Below are 26,902 nucleotides of genomic sequence, written 5' to 3'. Positions count from 1 at the left end.
AGTTTTGCTGATTCATACACTGATACGTATCAAGGAAAGACTTTCATTAACTCCCTTCTTGCTTTTTTTTTCAACAAGAACCAAAGACAAGGTACCACAAAAGAAAAGTTAAATGCAATCTTGTTATTTGTTTAATTTCCTCTGCTGCAATCTCAACAAATAAAAGTCCTTGTTTCCAAGAGAGGGAATTCTCTTTGAACTTCAGTTTTTCTTTGCCTTCTAATGTGAAACCTTTTAATTTCTTTCCAAGTCTCTGTAGTCTGCTATGCCAAATGCCTGCAGTTATCATTCTCACTTCTTTTTCCCCATTTCTGGTTGGTGAAAGTAACTTCTTCATTTGACTTTACTCCTATTATTCTCTGATGGCTGTTTATTCTTAGAGTGCTTCTTTTTTGGTTTTAGTAGCAGCCCAACAATTTTCATGCTCCCTTACCAGTTCCATGCTGTTTTCTTTTAAATTTCTTTTGCCTACAGACAACTTTGTCCTACATATTTTTTCCTTCCAAGGTCTAAGGAAGATCTTAGATCTGAAACTAAAATTTTATAAGCCCAGATAATTCTGCAAAGTTGTCGTTGCAGGGTTTCCTCATTCATGTAGAATTTGCATAGGTGAATAAGAAGAAAAGTGTACCCTTATGGAGCAAAGCAAGGACTGTGTATTTAAATGCAAATTCCCTTCAAAAGGACTGAGGATGGTGTACTGAAAAGTGACTTCGCTCCTAGCAAAATCAGTGCTTTCAGTAAACAAACAGAGAAGTCCCAGATGACTCTTTCAAAACAGGAAACAAAACAGAATATTAAAATTGATCTTACAGCTAAATTATTTCTCAATTAAGATGTGAATTTTTAGCAGAGAGGTCACCTGACATATTTTACTTTATGGACTTGCTTAATACTTCTCTATCTAAGAAGTAAAAATGGATTCTTGATTAGCAAATGTTCTTGATGAAGCATCAAAGACACATCAATAAGATTCTCTTATCAGTAACTGCTTTCAAATCTATGACCAAAAAATCACTTCCCTTTTGCTTTATAAACTCAAATTCCAAGGAGTTTAAAAGAACACTCCAGCATGAAAAGCTGTATTTTCTGACCCCTGTGAGCAAATTACGTGTGCTATATATCTTCTGATACATACATTTGTTTGGCTTATTCTTTGATGTAATTAAGCAGCTCTAAGAGCATGAAGTGCACTTTATTGCCTTTTATAAAGTGTGTATAAGTATAAAGTCAAGTTTTCAGTCCATATGAAGTAATCCATTGCACCCACAATTGTAGTCTGATTATTCAGTCTTTATAAGTGAAATGGGATATACTGTGAAGTAAAAGAAGTAGATAGAAGCTGGTGGAGATTGTATTAATACACTTAGGGCCTTATGTAAGTAGACATCTGAACAAAGAAAGAAAATGGAATGGAAAAAAGTGAAAATAAAACTAAGTACATCAAAACCTGCAGTCAAAGGAAAATCCAAAATGAACAATAGTAGGAGTGAATTAACGGTGCATAAAATAGTTATTTTCCTGATTATGGTATTTTCTCTTTGTTGTTATTCAAATAAAGTAACAAGCCCTTATTGATACAGGATAACCAGGGATGTTTTCCTTCCCATTTTCCCTGTAAAAGAATGCAATAATCACATTTGAAATGCATACAGAAAAAATAGTTGTTTTTAGGATTTTTTATATAATCCACATTTCTGTTTATGTGCATATGTATGTTTATGTACATATATCTGTATATGTTTATGAACTAACTGCTGTATTAGTTCTCATAATTTATTGATTGACATACTATATCATATATTCTTCATGCATTGATTTCGTATCAGGCAACAGGACAGTAGAGATGACTACTTAAGGGTTTATATCTTAAGGTTTTACACTTCTCATTTTGATTGCTGCTGCAAAGAGAATGCAATGAAAGCTGAGGAGACCAGTCCTACATGGTAAATAAAATCACTTCACTGGAATCATTCGAGCTGCAAAGGTACAAGACAGATAATAATTATATTGTTAGTCTGGCAGTGTGACCTGGGTCTAAGTAGAACACCACCTCACACCAGAACAAAGGCCACCACCCCGTGTCACATGGCTGAGGGGTAAATTTATTCTACCACATCCACAAACTAAAAGCTGCCTATGTTAAAAATGAGTACCACAATTAGTTTTAACTAACTGAGAATAGTAAGTAGTACAAGAGCTATGAGAGTAGTTCAAAATTAAATGAAGCACAGCACATATGCAAGTGAAAACTTACCAGAGTAGCAAAAAGATGATATAGTATAAAATAAATAGCAACTACTGGTGCCCACATATGTCCTACAGCATTCAGTGTCTGATCCATGACATCCACCCATCCCTCCTGTGTGAGAATCTGAAACATTGACATGAATGCCTGCAAGAAATAAAATTGCAAACATATTAACAAGTTATACTAATATGGTTTTATTGACACATTCCTATAACTGATTTAACAGAGACACATACCTGTTTTGGTTTTATTTTTTCAACCTTAACAAATGTATTTAACTTTCAAAGCCAAGTAAAAGGCTACTCATGAGCTAAAGGAGAAATAAATAGCTTGATCTTTGACAGAACCATAATCTTAATTTGGTAACACAGTCCTAGCTTCATCAGTCCATACAAAGAATGATCTGGTTTCCTTCATGGCTCAAAAATTAGGATAAATATCCTGAGCATCAGAGATTAGTGTTCTGAATATTTTACAGTATTGTGATTTTTTGATTATGCTTTTTCTTCCACGTTTCCTCTCTCGAAATATACCTATAATAAAGCATTATAATTAAATGTGATCATAAATTATGTTATCTTAATAGTAGAAGCATTTGAGGCACTCCACAGATGAGAATAATCAACACGGCAAGGTCTCTGCACCTGCACTTGATTCAGTCAGTCAGACTCTTCCTCTATATTTTGTAAATAGCATTTTTTGGTGGAACTACTGTAACATTTTCAAATTCCTTGAGACCAGGTATACATGTCAACAATAGAGGAAATAATGGGAATGTTGCAAACAATTTATTTATTTAGCGGTGGGAAGATATGAAATCAGATAAGCCGAGAACACAGACAACTTTGAAACCCCAGCTGGAGCCTACAGCACTAACCAGAATTGAACTCAACATGAGAAATGTGTAACTGCAAGATGTACATCCTACACAGACATTGAGGAATGCACACTGCCTTGGAAACAGAAGTTTGAGAATGGTATGAAAGTGAAATATCTTGACAGTCTCAACTGTCTCAAGGAGGCCAAACTGTTGCACAAGTTTCTTTTGCTTTTGCCTGACATTGAAAGTATTCTCTTTCCAGACAGAAAGGATCAAAGCTGGTATCTTACTTTTGGTTTATGCATAATAAAATGTGTTAGAAACTGAAAACAACAATGCAGCTTACAGCTAACAAGATTCTGAGAATTCAAAATATTGACACAGTTACAAGGATATATTAGATCCTTGCTCAGTGTGCCCAGCAGCAGCAGATTAGCACATTAGCGTGATGGCACAAAGAGAAAACGATTCTTCTTGTCAAACCTATGAGGAAACAGTATCCAGACAGCTCTTCACATCAATTTACCCTAAGTCAAAACCCGTGCTGGAAAAGCTGAAAACAAGTAGCTGTACAAACTTTTGTGTTTGGGAAACAATGAAATTGTTCTAATTAATTTTTAAAGCTGCTGGCAAAAACAATTGTGTGGGAGACTTCAAGTTTATATTATTATTATAAACCACAGGAAAATACTTTGCTTGGGCTCTTTTTCAAGTTTATAGTGGAGTTTTCCAAACAAAACAATTTCTTCCAATGCAAACAGAACTGTTAAGGTTATACCCCCACCCTTAGGGGACTCCACCCCAGACTGTCACTTCTCACCTGCAGTAAAAGCAAATTTAATCTAGACTGTCCATGTGCATGCACACAGCACTTGGTTTTGGCTCTATGTGAGATCCTATGACTAACAGTCATTAATATTTGGTGACAAGAAGCTGGTCCAAACTATCTGAAATAACAAGGAGGCTGTGGTATGACTTGCTACATGCTGATCCTGTATCATGAAATGAATATAAAGGTCTATCTGCCTAAAATTTGGAAGGAGGGCCTGCAATTACAAAGCATGCTGAGATGGTGTAACAGGGCTGGGTAAGGCAGGGACAATCTAATCCAGCCCATCATCTTGTTATACAGGCACTGCATAAAAGGCACTGCCTTTTTGGAGTGCCCAGTGTGAGAGGACAATTTCCATGTTTGTACCCAGTGATTGCCTTGGAGAAAGTTTGCTGGAAACAGAAAAAAAGTTGACAACTAAGTACCAGAAGACCACTGAGACTACCCGTCCATTCTTTCACTGACTGCAGATAAGGATCCTAGCACTAAATCTTTTTCTCCTCTGTTGATTTAAATAATACGTACTTTAAAGTGCAAAAACTGAATCATGTTGCCTCTAGGTCATATTCAGAGGAAGAACTATGAATTTTTACTCTGTTACAGGGTTCACAAACATTTAGCTGCTGAGGGTTTTATAAGTAATTTGCCTGCTGACTCACACAAAAAGGCTTCTCACCAAAGTCCAACGCGGTTTCTTATTGCTGCTGTGTTTTTGGCACTCTGAAGCAGATAGAAGCACAAACACCCTGCTAGATTAAGAAGTTTGGGAGTTATCTTTACAGCTGCTTTTCAGAATTAACTCACACTAATCAAATTTTCAGAGATGCTTAGACCTACAAGTCCAAATTACAAGATGTGAAGCTGCGATGAACATGGGGCAGATCAGGGCATCCATATGAGCAATCACACATGTTCAGAGAGAAGATAAATATCAGACTTTAATTTCTACACTAGAAACATCCTGACCAAATGTAAATTCCCAGGCTTTCTTTTGAACATGAAGATCCCACAGAGGACAGAGGCTAGATGAACTAGAAGCAGCAGAGAAAAATGCTGGCAACTACTTTTCTGTAAACTTCTGTAAATCTGTAAATAGGGTGGTTAAAGTCATGTATGTCATGTATTTGAAGACACCAAGCAAGAGGGCTGAAATTTGCACAGTACCCTCTGCTTTATGTTTCTGCCAGTAAACTTGGCCTTAACCAGCACATTGCCAACCTGCAGCCATATCCTCCCTTCAAATCAGTGCCCCCTCCCAGCCATGTGCACAGACTCTATACTGTACAAAATTACAACTCTTACTATTAGTTCTTTTCCTTATATAAAAATAATTTGGTCCCCACGCAAGTGATGCAGAGAAAGAAACATTTGGGATCTTTAGCTATGCAAGGCCTTTCGTAGCCAGCTGAGCATGCATGAAACAAGCAGAAAATTCAGTCTCCTTTAGATCTGCCAGGGGTGCTTTAGGGTGAAGAAGACAAGGACCCCAGCAATGGCCAGCACTACTTCTCAGGTCTCAGGTTCCCTTTGTAATGGGGAGCTGAAGCTAAACCAGGCAGCTGTTGTTTGTCTGCACTCAGAGCCCATGGCCATTGTACCTGATTGGTGTGGCACTGCCTGCTGAAGCATAAGGTGGGCACTACATTAAGTAACACACCCCACTGCCGGCTTGAAAACATCTGGGGGACTGGAAAACTGAACTAGTGCAGTATCTTTTCTTCTGAATCACACTTAATTACTACAGCTTACTGCTTTTTAAAAATATGTATTTTACTTAATTCTTCAAGGTATAAAAATACCATCAGTACTTTATTTTGGACTCCTCTTTAATACAATTAATAATAGATTAATTGGAGAAGATATTCTTTTAATATTAAAGAAACCTAATCTTCCATCCAAACAAGTTGTCCATAAAGCATATAGTTTTATAAAATGGGCTTTCAATATAATTTAAGCATTTTATTATGACATGAAATTCCAGTATAATGCAAAACATTAGTATTAAGTAAATAAAGCAGTGCACAATGAATATGTTCTTTGCACCAAGCAATCTTTAGAGCAAGTTATTTTTAGCTGAAAGGTGTACCTCCCACTGTTCATTTTAAAATTAATTTGAAATGCAACTAGCTGACAGAATCAACATCTGTGAAGACGAGACTTAGAAATTTATGCAAATGGTGATTTTCTGAATTAATTTGTGTTATAGAAAAGACTGTCAATTTCTTTGAGTATTTATGCCCTATTACTTAATGAGCTGTTTTGATGATGGAAGTCAAACTACCTTTTTATTTATAGTTTAAGATTGGCAAAGGTTTGGTAGAATATATGAGCCAAAGTGCCAGTTCTGACATCTTGTCCAACTGTTGGACAGGTGGTGCCACACAAATTACTATTTACAGTTGTAACGTACTTGTCTTGTAACTGGTGCTTGCCCACAAAATTTTGGGGACCAAATTCTACTGGCCTAATTCATAGAAGCAGTTCTCCAATGATAGGGATTGCTTCTGCAAATTAAATTAATGAGATTTAGGACATTGCTGAAATATCTTTGCAAGATGTTCTACCAGCAGAAATGTACGTTTTCCTCCTGACACAGTCACAAGGGCTCAGTAATGCCCTGAAAGAAGAGGAGCCATCCTTTAAAAATGTGGCAGTGATACTGAGATTTTAGTGGCATCAGAGAATTAAGACTTCATTGTTCATCTTTGTTTAATGGGTATTGCTTAGGTTGAATTAATATTTCACATCATGAACTTTTACAAGTTCATGATGTGAAATCACACAGAGCAGACACGTGCTTTTGTGAAAACCGGGGAATTGTTGCTGCTATCAGTTGGGCCTGGCTTTCATCTTGTGTTGACCCATTTAAAAGAAGGACAGCATTCCCAACTTTGTAAATTAAGACAGAGCAGTCAGCACACAGCCACAAACTCCAAAAGAAACCAGGGCATAGAAGTCAGAGGCACTAACAATGTGTTTTGTTCTCCATAAAGTACATTTTCTTAGCAGCCACCTTACACCTATGCCTTCTTCAGGAGGCCCAGCCACCCCTGTCCTTCCTCATGGCTCAATATGTGCAGCCCAAGAAGATGTGCAAAAATAACAGATAGCAGATGGTTAAAAACAAAAAAGCAAACATCTATATTTTTGTACTTAGTATTAGAGAGAAAGTCAGTCCATTTGGCAAGCTGTAATGGCCAAAAGAAGGGTGAAATTAGTAGCTATGGCAACATTGAGCTTGTGCCTATTGATTTTCATCAGGAAACCATGTGAAAACATGCAATTTAGAGACATTAGCAAAAGGAGGAGGTCTATTTGTTCCAAAACCCATAGTGTGCCTTCTTATAAAGCACTTAGTTTCAAAATGATTTTAGGTTTTGTCGGTTTCAGTATAGAAAGCACTTTAATGTACAAACTCAAAATTTAGTGTCACCATTTTTGTTATCATGCTTTTCCTCTGTATTTGTAACTGAAAAAATTCACAGCAACAGTCCTGGCTATTTAAGGTTTGCTCTTCTTTGAGGTCAAGTTACACTAATTTATCTTTGCAAATTCTGGTACTGCAGACTTCTTATAATCTAGTATGTTATATAGCATGTCTTCAGTCACGCTTTGAAAATAATTATAATTGTCTTATTGCAAACTGATTCAGTGATCTTTCTTCAGGAAAGGAAATTTGAAAGCTCCCAGACTTCTCTAGGAAGACCCACTCCTTCAGAGGGATGCCACTATTTCACATGATCTATCACAATTTTGAGTAAAAAAAAATTCATTATTTTAACCAAATAAGAGATACTTCACTATAAAACTACAAAAAGTAACCAAATACTGTAAATTATGCATTTCTGAAACAAATATAATGAGGTGAATATGAATACATTAAACAAAATAATGAGGGACTCATGCTGCTGGCTATCATATGAAAAATACTGAAAACATTTCAATTCAGTATTGCTGGAACACTCTTCTATTTTCTAGCTGTTGCTAACAGCTCTTCTCTTTTCCACTAATTGTCATAAAATAGAAGACCAGTAAAATAATTTTCTGTTTGTAAAAGCTGTATGATTTATTGGAGAAAATATTTTCTCACTCTTCAAGCATGTATTTAGTATTTAGTATTACATATACCTGTTAAAATTCAAGATGCTAGAAGCCCTTATTTAAGCTTAAATGTCAGCAGATTAAAATGCTCAATATAATCCAAAACTTTACTAATATATTGACATAAATTGGCCATTTTTCATTGCAAGTGGATCTTTCTCAGGTACTTATATCAATTTATCTAGTTAAAATGTGAAGGTGATTGCAATCTTATCTTATTTTGATCATACTACAATTATTCTTTCAGGACTTTCATTGACATTTTGCATAAATAATAAAATAATTCTAAACCAAAATTCCATGGTGATTTGAAACCTGCAGTTTTTTCAGAAGTTGTGCATGGGAATTGAAAATAGAATATGATGGTAATATCACCTGATTTAGAGACCTGACTTAATTAGGAAAGCTTAAGTTCTATTTTTTTTTTTTAATTCAGCATTTAATGAATGATACTGAATATCTAATTCTTGTGGCTACTTTTCTAAGCATGTTTTCCAAAATAGGAAGCATGGTTACATTATTCCCTGTGGGTAAGCATTGTCTCACTTTGGATGGCCAGCTTCCCATACATCAAGTTCAGTTTGATAATTACAAATTGTTGTTTAGCCATTTTGTTCGCTAAATACATGACCCTTGAGGCTGCATCATTCATTGTTATTTAATTGTTCCAACCAATGCACTTTCACTAAAATAGATACATTGGATACCCAAACTGGAATGACAGAAACAAATAAATTGTCACTGGAACCAATCCATGTACACTCAGTCTAATCCACTATTAAAGAAATTGCACTATTTTCATTCAGAACAGTGTGCTTCAATAAATACATTAGCTTCAATTTCCACTGATTTTCAGTGTTCTGTTCTGAATTAACGCAATGCCCATAAATAACCATTATATATACCCAAAAGGCAAACACTTATTTTGTCAGTGCAGACAGGTTTTATAATCCTGCGTAAAACAAGCATTCCTGTACACATCAAGAACAACCAGTTTCATAATATGAAGACATAAATCATGTGTAGACATGTTTTATATAAATTCTTGGGATAATGTTCATGGCTGTGGACATGAATCCTCTTCCTGTAACATGATAGAGTACTGTTAAAGCCATATGCTGTGCTGTGTCATCATCATGGTACATGGGTAAAATTTCTCTGAGTTCCCTTGACAGCAGAAATAGAATACCTATTACAAGGAAAGATGGTTTTCACTATACAAGGACTACAGGAAGACTATTACACACAGAAAATATATTTTTTTTACTCCATACATATGGAGATAAACTGCATCACATTGCTCAGAAGGAAAGTAAGACTGCTAATGTAATAACAAATATGATAGAATCTGTCCTGGTTTGGTCAGGAATAGGACTAATTTTCTTCCTAGTAGTTGGCACAGTGCTATATTTTGGATTTAAGATGAGAACAATATTGACAATACTCTGATTTTTGGTGCTGAGCAGTGTTTGCATAGAGTTAGGGCTTTTCCTACCTCTCATCCCACCAGTGAACAAGCTGAGCGTGCACAAGAGGTTGTGAGGGCAAGCAGCCAGGACAAGTGACCCCAAATGACTAAAGGGATAGATATCCCATCCTATATGGCATCGTGGTCCCCATATAAACTAGGGAAAATCTGGTTATGAGCTGAGGGCTGGCTGAGCATCAGTCAACATACACTCAGCAACGGCATTGTGAGCCACAATGTATTTGTTTATTTTGTATACAAATACAATGATTTTGTATATTCTAATTATTTTATCATTATTGTCTCCCCTTCCGTTCCTGTCCTACTAAATTTCTTCATCTCAGACCACAAATTTTGCTTTTTTTCCCCCTCACTTCTCTCCTCTATCCCACTGCAGGGGGAGGATTGAACAAGTGGCTGTGTAATGTTTAGCGCTACTTGCTAGATTAAACCCAAACAGAATCACAGAATTGTTAGGATGGAAAGGACCTTTAAGATCACTAGGTCCAATCATTTACCAAACACTGTCAAATCTGAAATCAATGGTAAGAAAATATCCATGATAAGAAAATAGTGACAAGCAAATGAGTAATCAGTGCTGTTTATACTTGCCCTTGGAAAGGTTGTAAATCTATCCAGCTCTTCCACAAAGCAAAACATCTGTAAACTGATTGCTGACATTACGATCAAAAGGCTGGCAGTAAATACTACCAAACTCCCAAGTTTTTTTCCTGGTCCAAATATCTTATACACAAAATCTTCCAATGCAGGAGAAATCTTTATAAGCCGAACTACTCTAAGAACCTGCAAAGAAAGAGAAGAATGCAACTGTATCAATTATTCGATTATTGCATTAATAAAAAACTTTCAAAATCTTGGACATTCATGGCCAAAAAGGGACCTGCAGCCTTGCAGACCAATAAACATCAAGTTGCCACCACTTGTAATAGATGAGAAGTTGTGTGTCAGGTTAAAAACACAAAACCAGGAGCATAAGCAGCGTTGAGGCTTACAGGAATGGGATGATAGTACAGGCAAGCCCAAATTCCCCAAGGCTGTAGTTAGCTCACGAGTCCTGAAGAGTCATTTCAGAAATGCAATTGAGTGAAGCCAGTTTTGGGGTAACAAAGGGAACAAACACATAGACAAAACACATCACAGATATCAAATATGAATGTAATGTGGAATCAGAGACCAAAGGAGGTTTATAGTGTGTTACCAAACATAAGAATGCCTTCAGGTAGGAGTTAAACCACATCAGCCTAGATTTAGCAACAGAGAATCTACTGAAGTGCTAGGTAAATAGATCCTGTTTGATTATCATCCCTGTTAAAATTTCATTCATATACTAAATGGACAGGGTTCTGAAAAGTCTTTGATGAAAGCTCTGCCTTGAGCAGCAGGCTCAATAATATGGCTTTGAAAAGCCACTTCCAACTTAGATTTCTCTGATTTTATGATGTTTTTTATACCAGACTACATATTCACACAAAGAACTGCCAAGTCTTTTTCCAAAGATCATCTCTCTGTTTCAGTGACCTGAAGCAAAATTGTTTGGCATTATGTACCAAATAACCTAGCAAATTTGGTAATGAACATATTTTGCTATTTCATATTATATATAATGTGGCAAATTTTGGGTCATGTTTCTCAGTATCAGAGAAACTCAGTATCTCACAATAGCACTGTTTGCCCCTGACATATTTGACACCTCTCAGTACTGGCAGCAAAACTTTGATCTTGTGTGGAACTCCTGACCCATCCACTGCTGAGTCTACTTTGAAAGAGCTGCTGACAGCTTTGATTCTCTTATTTCTGCATTGATGTTGACACAGTGACACAAACATCAGTATCAACAAGAGTCAGTGGCAGCCACAGCAGTTGCTGAAAACAATGGACAGCAGCATATGGGCCAACTGAGATTCTGCAGTTCTTAGGAAGAAAAAGGCTCTCTATTCCAAGGTATCACCTGGATTTCCACAGGAATCATACTGAAACTGAAAGGTAGGAATTACAGTGCAATTATTGTCTGACCTTATGTACAAGTCAAATACAATTTCTATGCTGTTTCTGGAAAGAAAGAAAATATCACAGAAGCTGTTCATAGAATGAATTCACTGTGCCCTGTAGTTTGCTAATAATGCACACCTTTGGATTTCACATGAAGCTCATGTCCCTACCCATTTGTAAGCTATGCAGAATATGCTTGCCATCTAGATTTAACCACCAAAGGGGAGGAAGAAAGAGTCGGCTCAAGAGAGGAACTTATACTAAACATACCTGAGCCATTATGTGAGATGGGATAAACATTCACTGTCTTCAGTAGCAAAGAAGGGTCCTAGATTCAAAGGTTACACTAGACAGCTTAACTTTCACAACATTAGCACAAGGTGAGATAAAGCCTGTGCTTTCATATTGGTATCAAGACTACATTACATATAATCTGAACATATGAAACTGGCTACCAAGGCCGACAGTGAGATGAGGGGGATTTCCAAGTACTATTAAAATGTAAACATGGTGCCTTCTTACTTACAAGATTTACTCATGGTATAAATGTTAGCTCTGCTCCCATCAATACTAGTTTCAACACAGACCCCAGTGGGGAGATTTCATGCTAGTTGGTATTCTGAGTGGTGTTTTAGATTAACTCAATTATCTGCCTTACTTTTTTCCCCTTTCTTTGGGGAACTTTAATTGACCTTTAAGCAACACACTAATCTTATTGATACTATTTGGTTTCTTCATTTATTTTCATTAAGTAACAAATTGAATCTAGCATAAGTACACTCTAATGAATTTATGCATTTTGTGTAATTGGATTGCAAATTGTATTAAATTTAGGAGCTGTAGAAGATGCACTATTTGGATTAAATATAAAAATACATTAAAAACAAATCAAAATGAATAATACAAAAAAGGAACCACAGCTTTGTTACAAATAATGGCTGTATCTTCTGCATGGGATGATAATTATTTAGAAAATGACTCAGCAGCATTTTCCTCAGGAACAAATACAATACCATCTCTTCAGGCCAGTATAGGTTAAATTGTGTTTAAATCTCTCCCTTTTATGCTGGTTCATTACACATCTCTGCAAAATCTGTCATTTCTTCACTAATTTTATGTCTTACAGACATATCTATGTAACAGTCCTTTGCTGTAGTCTTCCACAGAGGGCTTTGCAAAGTGTCTTGAACGAATGTGCAGTGAATGCAAGGAAGATAGGTGGGAGGGTGGACAGTAGTCAATGTAGTAAAGACTGAGTGATATGTTGGGAAAGGGTAATGATATAGACCAATGAATAATGCAAACTGAAATGTATGCAAGGAGGACTGGACAAGCCAAACAATAATTCTTGCTTGCTATCCTGCAATGTGTCAAGAAGGACTTTTGTCTTCAGTAATCTGTTTTGTTGGTTGACAAGGAACACATTTATCCTGTCATCATGAATACTTAAATGTCTGGATATCTGCCTAACATTAAAAAGTATTCATGTGAAAAAGACTTTTTGACCTTGGTTGACTTGTAAATATGTTATCTAGCTTGCCCAGAACTTAACTGTGGAGGAATATGGCGTGTGCCTTACATGCTGACATCAAAGGTATTTTGCAACCTTCCAATCATTCACCTACTAGGGAGATTGGATTGCAAAATACAACCCAAATCTTTCAGTGTAGCAGGTGTTTCTGCTTGTAAAACATATGTCTTTCATGTATTTTGGAAAAAAAAAATCACATCTTGAAATTTTCTGAAATAAAAGCCAGCACTGTGTAATTAAAATACCACCACCACCATTGCTCCACTAAACTAATTAAATACATTATAAAGAAAAGATTTATTATTTTAATACCAGCATCTGCCTACATTTTAATTATACTTTCAATCCTGTGAGTTAGTGATTATGTCATCCATTTAGTCCAACATTTATAGTTTATGCTGAAAATTCTTACAAAGAAACCACCAGTCATAAGTGGACTATGTCCTAATAAATACCAACCAATTATTAACTAAATTGCTGACTGCTTTAACTGAGAGCTCCCAGCTACACTCCCTGTGTGCTTTTGACACAAGAGTGAAATTGCATACACCTGACAGATCATCCTTCCTTGCATCCTTGATGTATCATGCTGCATTGAGTAACAACATTCTACATATTTGGATGGCAAAATAAAAGCTGTAACAACTTAAAAGTCTTCAAATTATATCAAGTGAAAACAAAATATATTTTTTCATCCAGAAATCTTTCTTGAAGTTTGCAGAACCATTTAGAAAAAATACTGGATGACATTTGCAGGAATCTGAAAAGGCCATTATGTTTCAACCCACACTTGGGGAGACTGCTTCGCCCATGAAGTATTCATTTTCACAGTATTTGTCATTATAATTAATCATATTTATTGACAGGACACTGTCTGATGATTTATTATTTTCTCTTTTTGAGTTTTACTTATGCACATGCCAATCCATTGCTGAATAATGAGCAGATATAAAGGCTTTAATAAATATTTTTAAAAAAAAATCCTTCCTTCAGCACTGTGGAACGTAACACATAATGAGTCCCAGTGCTTTCTACCAAAACTCTGTTTTAGGGATCAGCCCTAAGCACTTGAAGGAGGATGAATGGGGAATTGGTTGGGCTGGCTGACAAGAAGAATCATAAGTCAGAATTAATCAGTCTTTTTTTGTCTCTCTTTCCTGCTCTTCACCCAAGTGAAAATGCAGGAAAAGCCTCAATAAACACATTTTCCCTCAAGTTAAGGAGTGGCTGAAGAGCTATAAAACCCAAGCCTAGGATGATTCTGGAGAAATTACTACAGAAGACCCATGGTAACTTAGCTTAGCACGTGATTCCCACAGAGATAAAAACTTGGAGAAACAACAGCAAGTAAATTGAGGCCACAGGGCGAGCAGTCAGGAAAGGAGCAGTGGGCACTACAGGAAGGTGATGTGAACAGCTGTGTAAAAGGTCAAGGCTCAGTGAAGAACAATGAAGAAACAAACCAGAACTTACTGAACAGTGAAGCTCAGATAAGAAATGGGAGTTACTGATAACAGAAAGGACTTCTCAGCAAGGTTAGAAAGAATCCTATTTTTGTAAATCCACCCAATGACTATAGTTAAAAACAGAGATTTTTTATTTTAAAGTTATTTTCAAAATTAGTTAATACTGTGAGAAAATTGAAATTTGTGTGAAATGTGGATGGGTAACGTTTTAATTTATTATATAGGGTAGAAAGTAGAAGTAGCTGATCATACCTGAAAATATGTAAATTGAGAGTGATAGAGGTCTGGATAAATATGGAGAGTGGTTCCGATTACAAGCAGTAACTCAAACTTGTGAAGAGATGAGCTGATGTATCCTGTGAAACCCAAACACCAGATCTTCAGAAGAGCTTCTAAATCAAACAGAACTGTAAAAGCAACCTAGACGAATATACAAAATAAGAAAGAGGAATTCAAAACACTGAGTTAAATTAGATGTTTCTATGTCATGATGTGTATGAGGGCTTTGTATGATAAAAATAAAGATCTAATAATATTCATAAAAATATAATATTCATAAAAAGACACCATATTCTAATCAGAATGAACAATAAAAAACTACACTTCATAAAATTTTCTAGAGTCAACACAGACAGGTAGATTTCATGATTTGGAAAGCATGAAGTAATAAATCTATCCAGATGACCTTTCACTTTAAATACATATATAAAAAAGAAAATATGATTTATGACTCTTTCAAAATATTAAGTTACACATATGAGATTTCTGAAGAACTTTAAGAGATCTAAGAAAGATATCAACGTTTGAAATTTGCTACTTCAGTTTTCTAAAACATCCATAGTAATATGAGGACCAAAACAGATAGAAAAGAGGTAATGTTTTTTAAGCATTAAACAATTAAACAATTTTTAAAAAAAAAAAAACACACTAAAAATATTTTAAAAGGAGAGGAAATTCAAAGTTCAGTCCAGAATTAGTTAATTTTCATAATGATGTTATAGAACTTGGAGATAGTGGAAAGTTACAAGGGAAGAAATCTACTTGTAGAGAATGATTATGGGATTCTTCCAGAGGCCTTTCTTGAAATATTTTCACAGTAAAATGCATAATGTTCAGTTTGAAAAAAAGCAGAGGTTGCATCTTTAAGATTCATTTTATCTTCTCTCACTACCAAAAATCCTTCTGGCTGGCACACTTCCTCATGTGCCTTCTTAATTTACCACTGTATATACTCTGAGATGCTCTCTTCCACACTTTCCAACAGCCAGGATATGCAATGGAAATACTTTTCTGTGACTCAGAAATGTTCTTCTCTGACCCTTTACACAAGCTGAGGCTTAAAAGAGAGACACTAAAGTAACATCAGGTCACATCTAAATACAAGTAATGCTTTCAAAGTGCAGTACAAATAAAGAAAATGTAGCTTACATATCCTTTGAAGACAAGCATTATTAGTCTGTTAAGATGGAGAGAGACCAATTGACTGTGGGCCATGAGGTCTACTGAAATTTGCAGGGGATAAAAAAGTTAGAGACTAAGATTTTAATCCTGACCCTGACAATGAAAATCTCTGTGATGCTGCCTTAAGTATTTACGTTATTTAAAATTTAAACTCTACAGTCCATCAAAAATATATTTATCAACATGAAAGAGGGAGGTTGTGAGATAGCTATATAGAATTTTATGTATTTTATGTGTACAGGACTGTCACAGGCAGGATTGGAGATGGAAATTAAACACTTAAGTTTATGCCATCTGTTTATTCTCCTAGTCCACACAGCTATTTACAAGCAGTGCTACTAGCTATATTATATGACTTCCTCAAGGCATGTAAAATAGTTATCAAGATTCAAATGTCCGCAGAATGATTAAATCGAGTCAAAATGCTTTATAGCACTCAAGAAATCTCATCAGGAGATTTTCCTTTTCTTAGGAAAGAAAGACTACTAAGAAACATTTGTGTGCTTTCATTCACAGACAGTGAAGGGGCACATTTATGCCCTTATCCTCAAATGGATCTGGTCAGTTTTTCAGCCTGTGTTCTGGGATCTCAAAGAGCTCCAGGAGAACAATGAGCCAGGTTTGAAGAGACTACTGCTTTACATGAAAATGTCTAAGACACAAGGAAGACGTTGTAGCAGAAAAAAAATCTTAGAAGTAAAGCTCGCTTTTAATGACACAACAGCTAACTGAGTCCTAAAAGAAGAAGGGCATTGAATTAGGCAAAATGGAACAGTGGTTAGAAAGCAGCTGGGATTCAACTCAGAGCAGGTGGAATAACAATGGCATTTAAATACACACATACACACTTCAGAGCACATAGGCTTCCTATTAGAACAAGACTAACAAATATGATGTTAAGTGTATTTTAATTTATTCTAAAAATGTGTGGGCAGGATCATTTGCATTTCACATACTTGTCAAATGAATTCAAACCACTGGCACTTAAAAATGTATCAAATGGTTTGCATAACATCTGATTACATTTATACACCTGTCTTCCTGCTGACAGAGCTTGTATTTTTTTCCTTCCTTGTAATTAATTACAGGAGAAGATTCAGAATATCTGACTAGAACTTTTTGTTAGGTGTGAAATGCAATACAATTTTATAGTTTCATGAGTTTTTTTTAAAGTTGGAAAAATTCCTTTCATTGCTGTAGAGACAAGGCAAAAGCAAACTCACATAAGAAGACAGAGCAGAAAAAACAGGTGTAACACATAAGCAATTGCCAAGCAGCCACCCTCCACTATGTTGCCAATTCTGCTTTGGGGAGGACAAAGAGGAGCTAACAGGAGTGGGCCATTTCCCTGATAGTCATGTCCCTTTTGGCCAGCTGGAAATTTTACAGCACCTTCATTGACATTAACTTTTCTGAGTAGCCACTCAGCGTTTTTTTTGGCAGAGGCAAAGCTCACTATCAGTCAGTATTCAACACTGACATTGTTTTTTTAATTTGTAACTGTGTCCTACTTAAAAGGTTATCAAGCTGTCAGGAAAGGTAAGAATTCTTCCAAGGAGGATCAGTGCAATTAAGGGCACAGACCTCTAGCATTTCCCTCACTACCCAATTTGACACAGCATTCAGTCCTTCCCTCATCCAGGACAAGGCAAAGGCTACTCAAAGGCAGCAGTGCAAGAGAACAAGTTACAAAAGGAATCTAGGAGAAACTATATAGGAACACCTGGTTTTGGACTCCAGTCTTCAGACAGTATTTGTAGGAACCATACTCAAATAAGACAGCTAGTCTGTAACATGTTATAATGGAAGACCCATATAAAAACAAACATCCATCACTATTCTGTCTAGGTATTGAGCACTTAAAGTCAGCATCCTCATTAAAAATTACCAAAGTGTGTTTGAAGCTCTCCTCTTTCCAGGATACTGTGCTGGGGCTTTGAGTCATCCTGTTAAAATTCTGGTTTTGCTTAATATGCAGAACTGATGCATACAAGCTGAAATGCCTGTCAGAACCTCTTATTTACTACTGGGTATACAAAATTATGCAAACAATGGGATCTGGGTATAGATTATTTTCTTTTATCTTCTTGTTTAACCTTTGCTTTCTTGGGTTTGTCTTATCTTTCCAACAATGAAAACAGGTTTCATTTCTTGGTATGGGGCATCTCAATAAATTCATGTAGATTTGCCCACTGAATTTAAGCAGATGTATTTCTACAATTCTAGGCCACTACAATGTGTGATACATAGAATAGACCAAGTGAGATATTTTATTAGACATGTCTTCTCCTAAAACCAGCAGCTTTCAAGATAACTTCTGGAAAATATATCAGAAAGCCAGATATGCTTGCTGTAGTCTATCTGGCTATTTCCTTTAGCAAAGTGAATCCTCACTGCTGTTGGCTGCTCAAGTCAGCTCCCACTGAAGTGAAAGCTTTTTGTAGCCTTCTCTAATGGAAAAGACAGAGCAACACAAGTGCATCCTGCTCCAACTCATCCTCTTCACCAAGCAGACAAACACTGTTGAATAACCTGCATTGTTTGAGTATTCTGCTTCTTCAAGGCTCTTAGAAATATTTCCTTTGTACACCCTTTGTGCTACAAAAAAGAAGTTCCACAACAACCAAATAGGAAATGACGCCAGCTTATCAATTTTTCCTCTCTCTCAGGATTCTTTTTTTATTCTTCTGCTCTTGTGATACTTTGTTCCTTCTATAACATACTAGGATTCTGTTAGTTTGATTTTTATAGTGCCTCTAGTAAAAGCATCACAGGATTAAAAAAAAAAAGAGAAACAAAACCAGGAAATCCAATTTATGGACATAAGAAATGGTTTGCAAATAAAAAAACCCCATCTTTCTCTATCCCAGAATAATTCACCTCATATACTTGGAAATATAAAAATATGAAAAAATGAGTTTTCTGACAACCTCTCCACTAAGAAATCAATTATCTAAGCTATGCAGAAAGAGAAAAATGTATTGTTAAGGAAAACTGGACATTGCTTATAGGACAGAATTATAATACACTAGTCTACATTATATACTCACCTTGAATAAACCCTGGCAAGTATTTCTACTGAAAAAAAAAATCTTCTGCAAACTTTATATTTGAAATAAATGTTGAAGAGATTGTTTCTAGCACTGATTAATAAAAGCATAATTATACTATATATTCAGAACCAAAATAGAAATAGGACATGCAACGTTCCCTATTTTGAATATAAATAGAATGAATGCTATTTTGTTAAGAATCCAGGCTCCACTTGCTGCATCCTGGGCACAAAGCAAAAATGTCTGCTGTGCAGAGTTCATGGCCTCAGGCTTTAATGCTGACTTAATTATTTGTTTCCAGCCAAGGATATTGTATTGGATTTGCCTGTGACAGAGTTAATTTTCCCCATCATAGTTTGTATGGTGCTATTTTGGATTTGTGCTGGAAACAGTGTTGGTAACACGTGCTTGTTTCAGCTGTTGCTGAGCAGTGCTTGTACAGACTCAAGGCTTTTTCTTCCTCTCACCCCATCAGTGATCAGGCTGGGGGCGCCCAAAGAGTGGGGAGGGGGAAGCAGCCAGGATAGATGATCCCAACTGAACACAAGGCTATCCTATGCCACAGGACGTTTTGTCAAGCATATAAGGCTAGAGGAAGAAGAAGGAAGTGGGGTGATATTTAAAGTGACACTGTCTTCCCAAGTTAGTGTTGTACGGCTGATGGAGCCTGGTTTTCCTGGAGACAGTTTCCCTGTCTATGGGAAATGGTGAATTAATCCCTTGGTTTGCTTGTGTGCATGACTTTTGCTTTACCTATTAAATTGTTTTTACCTCAGCCCATGAGTTATGTCACTTTTGTTCTGACCATTCTCTGCCCCATCCCACTGAGGGAGAGTAAACAACAGGATGCATGGGGCTGAGCTGCTGGCTGGGGTTAAACCATCATGGAGATTAAAATGAGTTTCGCTGTCCTCAATTCTGCTCTAAAATCTGTGGAGCATTTTATATGAGAACACAGCATTTGCTGGTTTTATTACAATGTCTTATTTTCATGATAATAATTTTAATGTTCATGTTGTTCTTCAAATAGTCTTAGAAGCTGAGATAAAATAAGACAACACATTTCATAATTATTCTTGTAATTGCTGCTCACAACAACATTGACTCAATACTCATACAAAATACAGCAATCCCCAGCAGCATGAGAGACAATGAAGAATGATGCAGCATTGCTGTCTATAATCTGTACTTTTTTTAAAGGTTTGGACTCTGGTGATGTTTTTAACAGGTTTTTTTTGCTCTCATTTCTGTCCCAGAACCAGTGAACTTCATATATGAACTTCATATAATTTTAAGAGATCAAATACAAATTCTAAAACTAAGATAAAAAATATGTACCAACTTAACCTTCCTTAATAAAAGGAGATTCATAAAGTATTGTACTGTTGAGGACTGAAGGGTTTAAAATTGGGCATGTGAGTCTGAATATCAAATATATTTAGATATAGAAAACCACACAACAACCAAAACCAGAGAAACAACCAGGAATATTCTTCTGTCATTCGTTCTAGTCTAAGAACGACCCCTCTGGCTCTAAAGGACTGTGTAACTATTGAAGCCAGGGAAACTGCAGTGAGCATAAAGTAGAAATGTGCCCAGTCCAGGCAAGGTTCTAGGATCTCTAGTGCATGCTCTACAGTAGGATCCTTGCCCAGCTAATGACTCAAGCAGGCTCCTGTCAGAATATCACTTGTGCCTCCAATTCACTAGTTCAGGAGCACAGACTCCTCCTTTACACAATTCATGACTGCATAAATCTTTTTTTTGTGATGTGTTCTTGCAATTGCTGAAGCCAGACAGTTTGTAACACTATTTTGTTTATGCTTATGGATCTTCTGTCAGCTAAGTATGTAAACAAAATAAAGATGATTTTGGAAGAAGTTCTATATCATATTTTTTAAATGCAATGTTTTGTCATCTTCTTAAAGTTATATTCTTCTGATTGTTACACTTCTGACAGAGAAAGATAGCAACTCAGCAGCCATGCATTGCAAGCAGATGTTATACTTAAGCCTCAGCTCATGACCGCTAACATTTTGTTTGAGGAAATTACCTTTCAAAATGTTGTAAGATAGGGCTGTCAGCCATTGTCAGGCAGAGGAAGTTGAACAAGTTAGCAAAGTATTCTTGGAATGCTTAAGGGAATAAAAAATTACATGCTAAAAGGTTCTTGACAGTCACATTTTTTACTTTAGCTTCTCTTGAAAATTACCCAGATAGTCATATCAGCATACTCACCTCAGCAAGGTAAAATTCATCATATTGTCTCTTGAAATTTTCTCCTTTATAGTAGTTGCTAGCAGCAACAATCACATCGACAGCAACCATGCTTAGTATGAACATATGAAACACAGATGACCTCATCATTTTCTACAAAAGAAAAAGAAAATTTTATCATCAAAAGGAGTCAAACTATGTGCATTTTAAAGTCCTATTACTTTGTCAAAACATAATCAACTATAATATCATGTTACTCTAAAGCTTCTTCATATGATTCTAATTTATTACTCTTTAAAATATGTTTTAATATATTGCTTCAATGGGTTTATATGTGCAGGTTTTGAGATTTTCTTTTTTTACTTTTTAGTTTTTATTTGCCAATTGACTTCTTACTGAAGTTTTACAATTTAATATGATATCCATTACTTTAGTATGTTTTAAAGTATAAAGAGCACATCTACCTAGTCATTTGGTCTCGTTTAATACTCCTGCATTATGATTTATTCATTAAAATCTCGATGACTTATTGTTCAGGAAAAAGTTATATAATTTCTATCTTGTGTACTGCTTTTTTCAAGAAACACATATTTTATGGTATTCACTTGATGTCAAACTATTGCCCAAATGAATTAAACACATCTACATACAGTAGATATACACATCTGGGCCTATGAGCTATGAAGTACTCACAGATAATTCTTGTATCTGTGTACTTAATGCTTTATGTCACTGCTGATGCAGCCACACAGGAAAGAGAAAAAGAGGCACAGAGCACTGTCCAGGAGTTTACATCTGTGAGATGCCAAAACATTACTGATGAGATACATAAGATGTATGCAGAAGTTCAAAGAAGTAACTTCTAAGCCCCACCACAAAGACCATGGACTTACAAATTACCTTGAAAACTTAACCACTTCCCTCACTGGGTAAGCCACAGAAGAAATTAGTCAAACATACAGAACATACTGTTATTTTACATTAAAAAGTCTTTGAATTAATGGTCATTAATACTGATATTGTTTTACAAATTTCCACATGTAATACAGTTCAGGTCTTTAATATGAGTAAGTTATGTACCATTATGGTTCCTTGTCTTTGTGTGTAAGCTGCACTTACAGTGGAAAAGACCATTTTTATTTGTTCCTGAGTTTATATGTAAAAGTACCTAAAAAATTTCAGGAAAAACAGAACTCAAAATTTAGAAGAACTCTGCCTCCTTTCATCTTTCCCCTAAAGATTCTGTGTACATGTACTGGTTTATGTTCACATAATCACATAATTATTTATATTGGAAGGGACTTTATATGATCTAGTTTGGCACTGCCTGCCTAAGCAGAATCAGCTAGAGCAGGTATTTTGGAATTTTGTTCAGTTAGAGTTTGAGTATCTTGACAGATGAAGGCTTTGCAACCTGTCTCTGCAACCTGTTCCACTGTTTGACCACCTTCACAGTGGAAGAGTATTTTGTTTTGTTCAGCTGTTCATCATGGCTCCAGACTTTCTCTTAAAACTCAGGGGCTTGAGATTCCTGAAGGTCAGTCTTACCTATCAAGATGGGTGAAAAAGGCCTCAATCATTTCTCTGTCATTGCCTTGCCTTGTAAGGTCTCCTAATCCTTTCAACAGCAGGCACACATTTTTCTAGTCTTTCTTTTGCTTCTCTTACATATGTAGAAGCCCTTCTTGCTGCCTTCCATGTTGTGTCATGGAAGATTCAGTCCTATACCTCAGCTCTCAGATAGGTATTTGTATTCCTCCTGGGCCACTTGGCCCTAATTCCATCTTTTGTATGCTTCCTTTTCAATTCTGAGTTTTGTCCAGAGCTACTGGTTCAATTATGTGGACCTCCTGCCACATTTGTTTGATTTCCTACTCTTGGAAGGAGACCATTTTTAAACTTGAAGGAGGAAGATCCTTCAATCACTTCTTCAGGAACCTTTAATCTCTAGTATTCTATAATCACTGTATATAATCACTGTATATAATCACTGTATACTGTGGGATTCTTCCAAGCAGAAAACTGAACATGAAAAAGTCTGAACACCAGGGTTGTGGTCCCATCTTTTGGCTTTGTTCCTCCCTGAACTCCACATTCTCATGGTCATTGCAAAAGAGAATGCTCCTGAATCTCACAACCTTGACAATTTCTCCTTCCTGGCAAGTATGAGGTCCCTCCAGAAATTCTGATCTCATCAGTATATGTTTTAGGAAGTTACTACCACTGCAGTGCAGAAACTTGGATTGTTTTCTGCTGTATTGTCCTTCTAGCAGAGTAGTTACACTGCCCTAGGAGAACTGAGACTTGTGAATGTGAAACTCATAGAATCATGGAATGGTTTAGGTTGAAAGGAATCTCAAAGATTATCTACTTCAGTAGTATGTAAAATTTAAGGAACACACATTTTTACATTTGTAAAGATATATTGACATGTTAGAAAATTCATATATATCGTTGTAAAATACTGTCTCAGTCTTTAATGAGCTGAGATTGTTCATGAATTGTTAGCATTAACATTTTATGTTTAACCCTGCCTGAAGCTCAGTCTTAACCAAGCTATTCTTCATACAGGGTTGTCGTGTGTTTCTTTTTTGATGAAATTAGTACATAATATGGGATGTATGGGAGGCTGCAAAGACTAGTACTTGCTCAGCTTTTAGCAAAGCCTCATGCCTGCCTACTGAAGAATTCATCCCCTCTTCAATTCCACTGGAATTTAAGACAGCTTGCTTAAATTGAAGCTGAATGGAGACAGACATATTTAAGGACAGACATATTTACAAGCATACAAGCTGATAGAATTGCCTCTTGTCTCTTAATATCTGGACTTTTTTAGCATTGCAGACAGAAGACAGCTCAAACCCTTCTCATGCAAGATGGCTTTCTTTTGACCCTAGTGACATAAAATGGTTGTATATTCTATTCTAGAAAGAGAGGTTTAGGAGATAAACCTTACATTCAGAAATTTACAGAATAAGCAGGGCTTAATAATACCTAAAGCACATGTAATTCACCAAAATAGTGGCTAAATGAGGTCTTGCTTTTTAATCCACAACTCAAGCTATAAGAATACAATAATTAAAGGTAGGGCTACTGGCGTCAATCATGCCTTTTTTTCAGTGGTGTGATTCAAAACAGGTGTCATTCTATCCTTTATATTTCCATTTCACACAAATTCTAACCAGATAGTCTCTCTGCATATTTTACACTGTATTTTTAATGGTGTTAAAATTTCCATCAAAATAATGAAGTGTTCTGTCTCAATTGTAAAAGTACTTGCTAAAAGAAACTAGTAAGTGAGGTTGCAAAAGGCACTTTTATCTCCTTTCACAGGGAAGCAGAATGGTAATATAGGAAAAGTAAAAATGCATAAACTGTCTTGATATGCATATACATATATTCATACTTTGTCACCCTAGTCTGTACCTTTGGGCACTGGTGATTTAGGAATGCTACTCCTCAGTTTAGTGCTCCAAACCACACTGCCACGTGCTCACTCCCCCTGTCCCCCTCCCCCGCTGGTGGCTGAAGAGGAGAATTGAAGGCACACAAGGTAAAGATTGCAAACTAAGGACAATTTACTGGAGATGGCAATGAGATAAGAAAGTGAACAGTTACAGCAACAACATTAATAACAAGCATACAAGAGAGAGGTGAATGAATCATATGCAAAATGTTCAGAATCAGAATTACCTGAGCACTCCCCCTGCCACTCCCTCTGGAAGGAGACTCTTCTCATTGCAAGGGACTCCTTCCCCCCTGGCCCCAGCAATGACATGAGGTGGTACAGAATAATCTCCAGGTTCTAGTCATGCCCTGTTCTGGCCACTGCAAAGACTAATCTTGTCCTGGCCAGAACCAGAACAGACAGTCATAAAAAGATTTTGCAGTGGCATATTTAATCCTGGAAGATAAATAGCAATAACAGAAATAATATCCTAATCATAGTTTGGTTCATAGAATCACAGAATGCTTAAAGTTGGAAAAGACTGAAGACCATCAAGTCTAACCTAGCACCACCACCACCATGTTCACTGTTATACTGTGTCCCCAAGTGACATAGCCACAGGTTTTCTTAAAATTCCAGGGATGGTGACTCCACCACTTCCCTGGGCAGTCTATTCCAATGTTTGACCACCCTTTCCATTAAGAAATTTCTTCTAATATCTAGTTTAAACCTCCCATGGTGCAATTTGAAGCCATTTCCTCTCATCATGTCACTTGTAACCTGCAGAAGAGACTGACCCCCATCTCACTAAAATCTCCTTACAAGTAGTTAAAGAGGTCCTCCTCAAGCCTCCTGTTCTCCAGGCTAAACATCCCCAGCTCCCTCTTTGTAAGACTTCTGCTCCAGCCCATTTACCAGGGTCCTTGCCCTTCTCTGGACTCTTTGCAGCACCATTTATTTTCCAGTAAGATTCAATAAAGCTTGTTATCAAGGTCACCTTCTCAATTAAACTGAAAAGAGACTATTTAGCTAGTAGAAAGTATTACCCTGGCATAACGTGATTCAACATTAAGATAATAAGGAAGGAGGCTCACACAGGATGCAAGCCAGGCACAGGCAATGTGAAGGCAGGAACAGCTGGCTGAGGCAACAAATTAAGGTAACTGTGGGGACGAACAATAAAAGCACCTAGGTGCTGGCAGAGAGACAGAGAGCACAGAAGGCCAGCAAGGTAGAGGTATCTGAGCAAATACCTCCACCGCACACACAGCTAAAATGCTATGCTGAGGAGATTAAAAAAAAAAAAAAATTGTTATTTTTAAATCCCAGGACTGGCCAGTTCATGGGGGTAAGATTGGTATCTGTGTTTCTTGATTTTCTTTTACGTCATGTCAGAATCTAGCTGCTCACTTGTCACAAATGCTGGGCATGATAAGCAGCTTTGCTGTTGGACTCAGACAGACTGCTGTATCTTTAGGAGATCAATCACAGTACTCTCACCCACACACCTACTGTGCCCAGCTTTCTCCCTACTCTAATCTGCCTTAGTTTGTTTTTTCCGCATCACAGAATTTTAATTTGTATTTGCACCCTTAAAACAGTTCAGACACACCTCTGCTGCTATGTTCGACCATGAGAATCCACTGTCTCTTTATGTATTTCTGTATTTGGAATGAGGCCTAAATGAAAGCTGAATTTAGTCCACAGCTCTTTCCCAAGCCCTGAAAGTCATTTTGGATCATCGGATCAGCAGTGTATCATTTGGATTACAGCCCTTTTCAGAGCACATAGGCATGGAAAATTTTCCATGCAAACTTGAAAGAGGAGATATAATGCCAATTTTTGTTCTTGTTTAATTTACTGACCTTTTTTTAGCCCTTGGATGTATGTTTCCTAAGCTGTGTAGGAATGAGATGAAAGAAATGTTCTGATGTTGCTGTCAGCTAGATACATGGTAAATTGTATCTAATATTAAATTGGATTTAAGATTAGCTGTGTTGAAGAAGTCTCAAGTGAAATGCCCTGCTGCTGCCATCAATCAACTACAACAGCGATGAATTTCTTACATTTGCTATGAATTACCTATAATACTGGCATCTGACTTTATGCAGGATGCTAATTCTCAGTGTCCAGGACACGGAAGAACCTGTATGGCACAGTGCATTAGAGATGCAGTGGCCCTAAAAACCAGTACATGGCAAACTGTTAATCATCCAAATTCTTTCATTGTTTGGAAACACAAAA

At 36.5% G+C, this 26,902-nt stretch overlaps 1 protein-coding gene across 5 annotated transcripts in view; it reads right to left on the bottom strand.

Annotated features, from left to right (window-relative positions):
• The window catches only part of NALCN (sodium leak channel, non-selective), a 230,516-nt gene that overhangs the window by 90,079 nt on the left and 113,535 nt on the right, over positions 1-26,902 (bottom strand). For all 5 annotated transcript variants that reach the window (XM_015639136.2, XM_015639156.2, XM_015639165.2 and 2 more), the window contains 4 exons: positions 21,232-21,363; positions 14,732-14,899; positions 10,085-10,276; positions 2,258-2,395 (listed from right to left, as the gene is read on the bottom strand). In XM_015639136.2, the coding sequence (XP_015494622.1) occupies positions 2,258-2,395; positions 10,085-10,276; positions 14,732-14,899; positions 21,232-21,363 (630 nt within the window). The remainder of the gene's footprint in view (positions 1-2,257; positions 2,396-10,084; positions 10,277-14,731; positions 14,900-21,231; positions 21,364-26,902) is intronic.

Source organism: Parus major, chromosome 1, assembly GCF_001522545.3.
Source record: "Parus major isolate Abel chromosome 1, Parus_major1.1, whole genome shotgun sequence".
Taxonomy (NCBI): domain Eukaryota; kingdom Metazoa; phylum Chordata; class Aves; order Passeriformes; family Paridae; genus Parus; species Parus major.
Note: the sequence above shows the minus strand (reverse complement) of the source record. Positions and strands in the feature narration are given on the sequence as shown.